This window comes from Lytechinus variegatus, chromosome 5 (assembly GCF_018143015.1).
Source record: "Lytechinus variegatus isolate NC3 chromosome 5, Lvar_3.0, whole genome shotgun sequence".
NCBI lineage: Eukaryota > Metazoa > Echinodermata > Echinoidea > Temnopleuroida > Toxopneustidae > Lytechinus > Lytechinus variegatus.
Window position 1 is genome coordinate 8,541,305 of NC_054744.1, and position 13,359 is coordinate 8,554,663.

General features: G+C 35.7%; 1 protein-coding gene across 1 annotated transcript; it reads left to right on the plus strand.

The window, feature by feature from the left end:
• The first annotated feature begins 948 nt into the window (after positions 1 to 948).
• On the plus strand, positions 949 to 10,384 carry LOC121415204 (cytochrome c oxidase subunit 5A, mitochondrial-like). The gene is made up of 4 exons (XM_041608368.1): positions 949 to 1,136; positions 6,655 to 6,893; positions 7,846 to 7,978; positions 9,816 to 10,384. The coding sequence occupies exons 1-3, from the start codon at positions 1,058 to 1,060 to the stop codon at positions 7,975 to 7,977; spliced, it is 450 nt and encodes a 149-aa protein (XP_041464302.1). The 5' UTR covers positions 949 to 1,057; the 3' UTR covers position 7,978; positions 9,816 to 10,384.
• The last annotated feature ends 2,975 nt before the right edge of the window (positions 10,385 to 13,359 follow it).

Below are 13,359 nucleotides of genomic sequence, written 5' to 3' on the forward strand. Positions count from 1 at the left end.
TTATCCATTAATTTATTTATTTTGTATTTATTCAACCGGTCAACTCCATCAGTAATTACAAAATCTTGTGTACTTGGGGACCCTACATAACATGAAATACAGAGGTATGCAGTGGCCGGGGGGGGGGGGCTATATCCGGCTCATGCAACCCCCCCCCCATTGAGAGCCATAATCAAAATTTTTAATGTAAATATGCCGTTCTAATTCAAATCGGAAGGATCGAGTTGCGCTTCAGGGCAGTTGTCAAATTGGAATTGCACTGTTGTGCTGATACAGGGAGGTTCACTGTATAAAGCTTTGAGTAAATTTTAAGTGGAAGCCATCCTTTGTATCCAAATGATTTGAGTGAATAAGAAACAACAGCATTTTTGAAAGTTTGAAAGAAATTGGACCAAGAATAGCTAGGATAGGAATGGATATTTTCATAAAAATAGATCGCTAGGACTACTGGAGTACGTAAAATTCAAATTGGTAGGATATTATGAAACCCTGTAGGTATACAGAGATCATGACTTTTCACAACTTATTGACATGACTTTAATTCTTTTCACCTATTATCTCTTGTTCATTTTAGTCCCCTATGTTGAATATAAAGTAGAAAAGAACATTTTTTAAAGTTAATTGTAAAGTTTAATGAGAAAATATAAAAAATCAAATTTAATGAAATTAGGTTTATGAGAAATGATAAAAGTTAATATAAATTAGATAAAATAATCTTGTTGTTATGTTCTGTGCATGTTTTTGACAGACTCTGTTTATAGTAGATAACACAAAATTATATTGTTTGAAAATGTTTGAAGGTGAATAAAAGGTAGTCTATGGTCCATGGAATAATAATGAAATATGTAAGATAATGGCTGCCCTTCGTGATGTTAACCTGTTGTCAGTAGTCCGACCCCCCCCCCCCCCCCAGCTCAGCAGCGCAAACTCTCGATATCGATATCGAACCGGTACTACTGGCGGTCAAAGGTCAGCGCCATCCGAGTTCCACCGGCTCACACGTCGTGAAAAATTCCACCGTTTTTGTCTTGAGATTTCCATATTATTTAGAGGAAATATGTTTCGCCAAGTAGTCACAAGAGTAGCTGGAGCTGTGAGGTCGACAGTGATCCCAAGAAATTTACAGCAACCACTGGGTAAGGGTACTAAAATCAATCTTTTATGAGCCCTGACACTAGTTTAGTGCCGGTACCGGGTACCGGTATTGCGTTGTCTGACTACACACGTCTACGTTGCCATGATTGCGTGTAGTCCCACTCATGCCATTGCGTGATTTTAACTGTAAGAACCAGCAAGTGGAAAAAAGCGTTATCTGGACAAATTTCTTTCAAGGAAATTATGATTTATTTCTGTTCTTTAAATTTGAAGAAGTAGTGTATTGTCAGATAATCTTGTAGACAGCAAATCTGCTTGCGCAGCGCATGGAGCTGGAGCTGCTGTTTCGGAGGATTTAAATTAAAATTTGAACTGAAGTACTTTTTCATTTTTTTCACAATCTCTTTCTCTGACATGTACATTGTAATAATGAATGCTTTATTTAACGCAATCAATAAATTGATGGTCTTTTTCTGTATCGCCGAGTCAAGAAAATGACCAGTGTCATCTGGTTCAGTTCAATAATTAATAAGTGCTTTAATAAGCCAGGCCCAGGAGCCCCATGTCTGTGCACCTAAAACTTTAACTTAAGATTAAGCATGAATTATTCTTATTACACAAAAGCTTTCTGCTGATAATGTTCCTTATTTTCTAATGGGTAAGTGTGCCAAAATCTGAAAATTTGAAAGAAATATCAAATTTTCTTTGAAAAACACAGTCATTTTCAGACTGAACAAAAACAACAGTGGTGCCCCTTGTCTAGCCTTGAAGCCCCTTCCATATACATATAAGAGACACATGTAAGCAAATATGGATTTCCCTAGGCAAGGCTCCACATTTACTTTTTTGGTGATGGCCCGTTCGGGCCACCTAAGCCTTCATTTTATATTTTTGGGTGGCCTGATATAAAAGTTTGGTGTCCTGAAAAATATAAAGAAAAACATTAAAAATTCATAAAACAAACTTCTATAATATTAATTCTGCAGCCACGACCACTAAGTTACATGTACATTCACTTTGTGTATCTTGTTACTCTTGTATGTAAACCTTGTTTGCTGTTATTATATTTTGCAAATTGATTTGTGGTAAAATATTTATTTTATCATTGTAAATATGAAATGATAGAGAGAATAAGTCAATTATATTGTTCCCAGGTTGTGTGGTCTTTTTTTCTTTGATCTACTTGTACGCATAATATAGACACACGCTCATAATGGTAAAGTAAATAATTATGCATAACAAACTCAGATACAAAACAATAAATTTCCTCACTGAATCCCCAAACCTGCGTGTATAGTATGCAGCCCCAAAATCCAGTTTATTTTTGTTTTCTCTTGCAGCATAGTTTAGCAGGAGAAGATCATAGAAAAATATGCTGCAAATTTAGAACAATGCATAAAATTGGGACACAAACAAAAATGATTAAAAAAAGAAGTGAATTAAATAAAATTTTAAAAAAGAAATGAAGAAAGAAAAAATAATAACAGGAAAAATGAGAAAAAATGAATAAAACAAAATGAAAACAAAAATTATGAAAAAGGGGAGGAAGGGGAAAAATTAAGAAGCCATTATAAATATTTTAACAGCTGTGGCAAGTCTATTCTGACTAGCATGACTAGAATACAATTAAAAGCCAAGCAAATAATTTTCACTTGCCTTTTGGGAATGGGGCCTTTCAATTTTTATATCCTTTGTATTGTATTATCAATCATTTTTTGTCATATTCTTTAATTAGGCAAAGTTTTGGGTAATTTGGGTAACATTTCTCCATTTTGTCTCACTGTCCAGAATTCATGGGGGTGCTGCATAGGAAAAATATTACACGCAGCAACCCCGCTTTCCAGGGCCATGGTTAGAACGTCCAGTTAAGTTAATACACAAGATACAAACAAACATAAAATGAACTACAATGAATCAAACAATCATTTAACAATTATAAGCAGTAAAAAAGAAAGGAATAGCAATTACATTTTTTTATAAACAATGTTAATCATGAAATGAATAAGTAAACAAGCAGGGCAAATTGCAATGCGAAACCATGTGGTGAGTCATGAAAAAAAAAGAATGGTTTTGGAAAACTGAAAATGGCTCTGTGTTGAATGCCTCTGGCAGTCTCGCCTGCATTACGCGAATTGATATAGGAGCTGTGCAGACTTTGAAAACAACTATTGAATAATACCGTAAGTAACGGTGTATTAACCGCACCTTTTTCTCGGCGGGGCAGAAGCAAAAGTCGGGGGTGCGGTTTATACACGGTGACGGGTCTGAGCCAGCCCGCCGTAACCCCTCCCGTACATGTACGATGTCTGCCAGTTCACAACACATCGAGTGGCCGGGCGTAGCCGCCCAGGCAATGTCTTTTAGAGGGGTATGAGCCGCGGGTAATGGGAAGCGATTATTGCAATATTAATTAAATGTTGTCCATAACAAACGCACCCACCTTCATGACACTAATTTTGACTTTATTCTCGATTCAAAGTAGTGAAGTTCCCTGGCGAATTTAAAGAGACGCCAAGCATACTCGGTAATATTTTGTCACCGCTGAGCGAGAGTTGAGTGAGCTTAGAGATTGCAGTCAGTCGGCAAGCCCTGAAAAGGTAGCTTCTTTTATCCAAGTGATATTCATGACTATAGGGTTTTTGCATAGTTAATGAGCTTGGTGCGAACCAAAACACCTCTTTTTATTCTGCCATTGCTGCTCTAAATATTAACCAAATTTCATGTTTTTGGTATCTTTGTAAAGAAGAAGAATCATTCTTTCAGGTCATGTGTTTGGAATTCTTTAAAAAATGTTGTAGTATAGGGAAAACTTTTGATATAAAACATGAAACAAAATGATTTTTTTCATACAACAAATGTTGTTGTTTTCACACTTGATTTCTGTTTGAGTACAAATGATTTTCAAATCATAATAAAGCTGAAGATCTACGCTTTAATATGATATAATTTGTATAAGAAGATGTATCTTAGATGGGTCAGCAGCCAGCTTTTCATAGGCCAAGTACATTTAGCAGCTCAAAAACAAGGATACTGCACTCTGATTGGTCACAGAGACCACACACCCAGGCAAATTCCAATGTTCCCCACACTGGGCCTCTGCAAGGTCACACTCACCATGTGGTAATCTCTTCAAATAACCCGCGCCTGTTGTTGTGAAAACATTATTCAGCCAATCAGAACTCTGGATTTTATGTTACTCAGAAATTTTAGAAATCTCGTCTTGCATCTTGATGGAAAAAGCTGGCTGCTGACCCATCTAAAAGATGCCACATATCAAGAGTGACATTGTAAGAAAGTATAGAGTTTGAGCTTTCTGATGATATAAATAATGTTGGTACCTAAAACACAAAATGTTGCACAATTTGCAAGTGAAAACAGAGGAAGAAATTTCTGTTTGATGCATCTTTTCTCGTAAAAAAATCACTTATTTATCAAAATATTTTATTCAAAAGAAATAACCAATATGAAAGAGTAACATTTACTCTTCCCAATGGTACAAAAATAATCAATTTTACTCCAGGAGAAAGTGGTTAAATTCTTTGAGAAAGAAAGTCTCACAATTCACGAGATTTTGCAGGGACATGAATTCAGCCACGAGAGGACTTGGATAAATCTGGCCCATTTGCTCATTAACACAGGGGCTTGCCGACTGACTGATTGCGTTGTAATGTGGTTATAGTGCGACTTAAGCTGGCGCTATTCAAAGTCCCGTTTCGCGCCAGCTTGTTTTTTTTCCTTCCTGTTTGCTTTTCACAAGATACCATGTAAACCACGCACGAGAGAGACGGCAAGAAGCCGTAAAAAACAAATGGAAAAATGCCAATTTCTTTGTTTCTTGAACCTTCCTATAATCCTGTATCCAAAATTCATGCTAAGAGTAAGACATTAAATTTCTGAAAGTGATTGTGAGATTGTGATGCAAGAAATGTGAATGTTTCTTCCTCCTACGCTGGGCCTGGGAAAGACACAGATCATAATTTGATAAGATGTACTGGCATGACTTGTACTGTATCATAGTTTATAATGTAATGGCAGTGCTGTGTGTGTACACTGTGACTGTGAGGTGAGCGAGTGTGTAAGTTGCCAATATTGTCGGGACCGTTCTTTCTTTCTAACATTTGTAGATGAATTGATCAAGAACAGCATATATCTGCATACCGGTAATCTCTTTGGATACTTTGAAATCTTAAAAAACTTAGATTTTGTTTCTTCGTACCTCAAATATGCATGTAAATGTGAGAAGATTTTTTTTTTTTTTTTTAGTCCAAAGTTGGGGGTGCGGTTAATACACGGGTGCGGTTAATACACCGTTACTTACGATAATTCACAAAAGAAAACATTCACATGATAATAAAATACTATGTCCATTGACCCAAAATGACCTTTGACCTTGATCATGTGATTCAAGACTTTTGCTAAACAATCATTAATACTTGATTACCACCTTATGTCTATGTTTCATGAACTAGATCCATGGAATGATGCCAATTTAACAAATACCCCAGCACTGCCGAAGTTCTTTGACCTTGGTCTTGTGATCTGAAATGCGCATGGGATGGTCAGGGTTGCTCTTATGTCCAAATTTCATAAACTGCTAAGATCCATAAACTTAACAAGTTTTTTTAAGTAACTTAGGGAGTCAAGTTAAGAGTTTAGTACAAACAATAACAATGGTAATTTATTGAATATTAAATTTGCAGTGAATGAGATTTTTTTGTATTCAGATTAAGGGTTGGTATAATTTGTAGGCGGATTTTGGGCGGAATGTCTACTTGTCTAGTATCATACACAATGGGTCGATGACAAATACTGGTAGCGATTTCAAATATTTTGGTGCAGAAGCATTCCAAATTTTGTACACTAGAATACATTGTTGGTATTTAATCCTAATGTTGTAAGTTAGAGCAATAGTCAGATCGGAAATCGGATAGGAAGATATTTTTAAAAAACCTTTTACAGGAAAATTGTTATTTTGAAACTGTCTTTTAAAGGTGGAAGTCCACCTCATAAAAATGTTGATTTGAAGCAACAGAGAAAAATCAGACAAGCATTATGCTGAAAATTTCATCGAAATTGGATGTAAAATAAGAAAGTTACGACATTTTAAAGTTTTGCTTATTATTCTAAAAATAGTTATATACACAATTTAGTCACATGTAAATGAGAGAATCAATGATGTCCCTCACTATTTCTTTGGTTTTTAATTGTTTGAATTATAAAATATTTCAATTTTTTACAGATTTGACAATAAGGACCAACTTGAGTGAACCATATAATGTTAAACAATGGTAATTCCTCATGTTCAGGGAAAAATAAAACTTTGTTTCACAGGACAATGAGGAGACAATTAGAATAAATCATATTTCATATAATAAAATACAAAAGAAAAAGTGAGTGAGTGATGTCATCAGTTCCCTCATTTGCATACCGACTGGGATGTGCATATAACTATTATGTAAAATTAAGCGAGAGAACTCGGTTATAGGAATGACAAAGTTATGATTTCCTTTTTTCCCCTGTGACTGCGACCAATGACGTTCTTCTCCATTACTCTTCCAGCTGCAGCTCAAGTCAGGGGATACTCTGCCAAAGTAGAAGAAACAGATGAACAGTTTGATGCCAGGTGGGAGGCATACTTCAACCGACCTGACATCGATGACTGGGAACTCAGACGGGGACTCAATGAACTCCACGGTCACGACCTGGTGCCTGAACCCAAGATCGTGATAGCAGCACTGAAAGCGTGCCGTAGGCTCAATGACGTTGCAATGTCCATCAGAGTTCTTGAAGCAATAAAGGTTTGTCCACTTGTGGTTTTACAGAAGTTGCTAAACTTGCTAAACTTGCATGCTAAAGAAAGCATGCAACAGTATTGCTCAAAAGCGTTATCAACCAAAAATCATGAATATATGATTATTTGTGGTTTGATAGGTCTAAATGGATTTATTTGATGCTGTTTATGATCTCAAGAGTCCCCGACAAAGTTCATTGAAGGAGCAATGAAAAACAAAATGTTGAAATTACAGGATATACATGAGAAATTGCTAAAAGCGATATAATGCTTAAGAAATTGATCTGACGTCACAATGTTTTTCACTTACATTTTCTAAAAACACCACAAAGAGTTTCTAAACCAAAAATCAAGACATTATGAGCTTTAGTTAGGGAGTAAGAGGAAAAAGTATGGTTTTGCTTACTAATTATGCATAAATTACCATAATTAATAGCATTTTGCATGAAAAAGATTAATACACAATTTTGTAGATTATGTCGCAGACAACATGCATGCCAATTTTTGGCTAGATCACATGGTCAATGGCAGGGGTCTCAAGAGCTCGGAAATATATATCTCCCAAAATACCTCGGCCTAGATGGGGTTAAACATGTGGACTCTTATGCTGGTGAATGTATGAATGTCATTTTCAAGGAGATAGTCACATAGCAAAAAACAAAACAAAACATAAGCTTTTAAGAGCTTGAATCAATATTTCACATGCCAATTCCACCCACACAAGAAGTTTATTTGAATGAATAGAGAAAAATCAAATCTCTCATTTGCATATCACCCACATTGAACTTAACTTGAAATGTTTTAGCTTTCGTATTTTACATCAAATTCTGATGAAATTTCAGTGTGATGTAAATTACTGATGTTTGTTCTTTTCTCTCTTTTGATCGAAATCAATTATTTTTTGGGTGGATTTAAAATTTGAAAGGAATTTTATTTATTTTCTATTGCAAATAATGTAGGACAAGGCTGGCAGCCACAAAAACATCTATCCCTACGTCCTTCAGGAGATCAGACCAACATTAGAAGAGCTCGGCATCAGCACACCGGAAGAACTGGGATTCGATAATCCAGAGCCTGCCAAGATCTTATAAGGTAGGTCAAAACCATGGTTCAATGACGTTTGCTCCGGTGACAAATACTCTGATGAAAAATCTGCATGTTAACAGAGAAACCTAACCTCCAAACATTGATAAATCCTAATCTTTATTTTTACATTATTCTGAACCAAAATTTCTATTACAATCCTATTAAACTCTTACCCATGGCCCATGCCCTCTGAGATAGTAAGACCGGAACAAATGCCAGAGGAGCGCAAGTCGTGTAACCAAAACCATACATGTAAATGCACCATAACCAGAGTCACAGTCACTTTTATTAGCTGCTTTTAGCCTATCCTGTTTAGCTTCTTTTTTTTTTATTAAATAAGTTGTACATTAAATGTAGACATGGGTGATTCCATATGTGTCGTACGGGACATTTAGAGAACACTTACAGTTTTTTTACAAGAAAAAACTTAAAATATTCCAGTAACTGTAGGTGATCATCAAGTACTACCAGAGTGTAAGAAAAGCCAAGACTTAACATGACTTGAATTCACATCCTGTATAATACAGACTTAAAATAGTAATGTGTCGTACGGACACAGAAAAAGTGGCTTTTTTAGAAACCTCATGTTTGTACTCAAAAGTCTGTGAGTTGGGCAGATAAATTTCATAGAAACTATAAAAGAAAGCAAAATAAACATTCATGAATAAATAAAGCAAATTATAATTTTCGAGAACATTGTGGCGTACGGGACATTCAAAATGTTTCGTACGGGACATCTCTAAATTGAAGCCAAACTTTCTTACTTTATGTCTCTTTGACTTCTTCAATCACATTATTTGGCTGATGATAATGATAATCCTATCAAACTAAGACATTCATTAGGTTAGAAACCGCTATTAGCTGAATATTTCTGTCAATTTATTATAAACAAAATAATGTGTCGTACCGGACACTTGTGTGTCGTACAGGACACTTCTTTGTCTTACGGGACACTTGTGTGTCGTACGGGACACTTGTGTGTTGTACAGGCACTTGCGTGTTGTACTAGGTAGACTGAATAAAAAAAAGAACTTTTTATCAATCAGAAGGAGCATTGCCCCTAAATTCTTCCTTTTGTATGAAAAATCTTTTAATAAGTAGTCATTCAGGACAATATAATTAAATAACCTCAATATATACAATCGGGAGCAATATGTTATAATTTTTTTCATGATGGGAAATGTACAAGTGTTCACAGCATTTTTACGAGCTGAAAAACTTGAGGTTTTGTGTGAAGTTATATTTTAGTGAATTAATTGATGATTTCCAAACACTATTAAAACAATGAATGGATGAAACTTTGTGTAAATTATGGGGTTAAAATGTTATAATTGTTTTATATAAAATGTATATCTGTCACTTGTAATTCCACAAAATATTTTTTTTAAGAAATGCGGTTCTACTCTTTCAAACCCATCTGCATTTCATGAAACCATATGGTTTGTCTTATTTTCCAGATTTTTTTTTACAACTTGAAAAAATTAAGGAGTTTCAAAACTGTATTTAAAAAATAGTGATTATCAAGGGATAATTTCGCTGACTTATTTTCAAGTCTTCCGCATCTTTTGAGACCAAATCTGTGATGCCTGGGTACCGGTATATTCTTGTCTTAAATAGCCTAGTTATGCTAGGGTTAAAGCTGAAGGTTGAATTTTAGAATAAGGACAAATTTATATTAAAGAAATTTCAATAAGGCTAATGACTCTTTATCTCCCCCTTCCACTCCTTCTCACTCCCCTTCATGTCTTTGTCTCTCTCTTTCCCATCCCTCTTTTTATCTCTCTCCATTTCTCTCCCACTCTTTTCCTGTCTCTCTCGCTCTTTCCCTGTCTCTCTGATACAGGTACAGGAGGGATCCTATCAAAGCGTGCTGTACCCCTCAGGAGATTCGCAGCATATATCCAGTATGCAACAACCGAGTTTCATACCAGAAGAAAGTGAATAGATGTCTATGTGTGTTTTGAATGTAATTTAATCCCAATTGTATACGAATCTACTGAACTCAACAACCACGAATCAAGGCTTGAATGAATACCCAAGGTGGCAGTGACAAAGAACTAATGATGTGAGAAAATAGAAATGATATCTTTTTTTTAAATACAAGCGAGTGTTGACAAGAAGCTTCGTATGTGACGGCTTCTAATGCTAACACGTTAGAGCATATATTCTTCACATATCCAGGCCAGGAAAGATGAAATATACAAATCCAATAATGCTCTCTCAGTCAGACACGAAGTGAAAAGCAAAGTCTCTTTTCATCTTAAATTCATATTTTCCATATTGTACAGAAGTTTATATATTTCTTGCTTGATTGCTGTTGAATCGGTTTGTGCAAGATTTTATGTGTGCAGTTGTCTTGTTAGCACTGTCTAATGTGAAGAAAAATGAAAAATTATATGGTGTCATCTTGAATTTAGTGTCTGGACTTGTCTTTATTTTGCCTTTAATTGGTTATTTACATTCCCCCCCCTTCTATCCCCAAGTCAAATATATTGAAGATTTCATGATTCTATTTTGGTATTGCTGGTTATGAAGAATAAACAATAGCAAAGCATGCAAACATTTACATGTGATAATTCTGAGTGAGATAAGTAAAAAAAAAAGAAAAAAAGAAGCCATTTCACAAATCGGCTTCGTGAACATCAAAAGAATTATATTGATTTTCGGTTTGTTTGAAACTACGGTATCATCCTTCCACCTTTTGACCCCATAGTTGTCTGGACAAGGCATTCAGAAAATGGTCTATAAAAGCGCTTCTCAACCGGTAGGCCCCGGCCCACCAGTTGGTCGCGAAGCTCTCTCAGGCAGGCCGCGAGAAGCTCCATAGAAGAAAAACTAGGGGAAAAATTATAGTATATTTAACATGCACTATTTCATGTCCGAAAAATGTTTGATCGGTCTTTGTAGGTCAAACAAAGCCAGAGCACGCTTAGATCATGCATGTTGCAATATACTTGCACATTGTATGATGGTATCAATCTAATATTGATGTGAACCTCGTGTGCATGCATACTGTGTATGTAGTTAATTGTCGCCCATTTACTGGACCTTTAACCCTATCTACGCCGGGGGGGGCCTCAGAGGCCCCCCCCTCCACGAATCGCGCGATATTTTCGCCGTGCAAAATTTTTTGACCGCGCCGCTCGCTGACTTTTTACTTTCAAGTCTTGCGCAACTTTTGAGACCAATTTTGGGTGGCCCAGGTACGCGGTTCCAAAATTACGCAACATGTAAGTGCATGTCAGACAAAAAATGGCTTTATGTACAAATTCAATGCAAATTGTGTTTTCAACCAAAATTCATAAATGTATGATTATATTTAGTTTTGCTGGTCTAAATGAATTTATTTTATGCTTTTTATGATCTCAGCAGAGTCACCAACAAAAAACAATGAAAAACAAAAGGTCAAAAAACATGGAAATACATAAGAAATTGCAAAAAACAATATAATACATAAGAAAATGATTTGATCTCGCAATTTTTTTCATGTACACTTGCTGAGAACACCACAAAGAGTTCCTATACCAAATATGAGTAAATTTGGAGCTTTATTTTGGGAGTTAGAGGAAAAAGTATGATTTCGCATACTAATTATGCATAAATTAGCACAATCACTTAATAGCGATTCATATGAAATGAATCACTATATAATTGTGTAGATTATGTCCCAGGCAACCCGCATGCCAATTTTCGGCACGATCGCGCAGTCGACGGCCGAGATCTCAAAGGGGGCCTCGAAGGCCCCCCCCCTGGCCATATGAACTCCCAAATTACCTCGGCCTAGATAGGGTTAAGAATGCAGTTTCTTCGAATTTGCTTCAGAGCTTTATGTTCAAATTTCACGAAACATACTTTCATCAAAATGGACCGTGTTTTAAAGTTAAAGGGTGAGGGCGGAAAGAAATCTAGTGTTGTAAAGTCTTAGAAGGTAACTGTAAGAAAATATGACCCTGAATACTTAAAATTTGGATTCATCATAGTGTGTCCAATGTGCTGAACTTATTGTCAAAAAAGGCGCTTAAACCGGCAAAGCTTCAGAGAAACCTAAACACAAAACATCTGCAGACTTCAGGAAAGCCACAAGAGTATTTCAAAAGGAAACAGGCTGGATCGGATTCACAGCAGAACACTTGCGTACCGGGGGGGGGGGTTCTTGCCCTAAAAAAATTTACGACCAAGAAAAAAAAGAAAAGAAAAGGGATAAGGGTAAAGTATGATATTGTTTTCTGACTATGTCAAAATCTATCACAAACTTGGATTTTTGTAATAAAACTCCAAATTTTGTGATGTTCGCTTGCAACTTTTAAGTAATTGTACGCAATATGACATAACGAGCCCCCCTCAATTTTCGGGCTCATTCCGCCACTGCAGCAGAAGATCATAAAGTTACGTACTAATATGCTCACTATAATCATTGTGCATCTTTGAGTCGAGACAAGTAGTCTTATCTCTCAAAATTTTGGTATGTAGATGGGCCTCGAAAATTTGAAAGTCAAAGTGGTCCTCGAGTAAAAAAAGATTGAGAAGCACTGGTCTGTAAGATTGTTATTTCTTATACTGCCTGCGCTCTTCCCATAGGACCCAATGCACTTACAATGAAAGGAATTATATTTTAAAACTACGAAATGTCTTTTTGAAAATTGATCAGTGGACATATTTTGAAGCAGACACAGTAAAAGTTTATCACCGGCTAATGTATGAGTTAATGAATATGTGAGATGAAGATGATCACCTGCCAACCTAAGCAGGAGCCGCGGAAGGGGGGGGGGGGCTGAAGCCCCCCACTTTTTTCCTAAACTGTGTACAAAAACATAAAAATGAATGTGATTTTTTGCAAGGTCAGCCCCCCACTTTGAAAACCATTCTGCGGCCCCTGCTAAGTGCTTTAGTTGGTGTATACACAGTCAATTGTTTTAATAAGGTAAGACTTAACCTAACTTTGTTACCATTTGTCCAAACTTTCAGAGATTTTCTTCTCAAAATTTTGTTTAAAAACAAAAACAACTACCACCCATGTTTTTTACTCTGAATATTTGCATTATAACTCGACAAAATACACATAATTGAAATTAATTACCATTTCATAATTTCACAAATTTTATTGACGAAAATACATTCATATACACTGATTGATGTACATCTATGAAGTGAAAATATTTCCAAATTAGTTTTTGAGTATTAGGGAAAAGTGGTTTCATTCAATAATTTTTTTTCTTCAAATCTGATTTGTATTGGAAAGAACATGTACATACATAGCATACAATGTTTCATTTAATGTATGCTTACAATAATTACAGGCAACTCCGGCTACATCAATTCTCTTTGGACAACATAAATCTAATCAACTTAAGAGAAATATGACTCTGTTATTATTACATGTTTGGCAT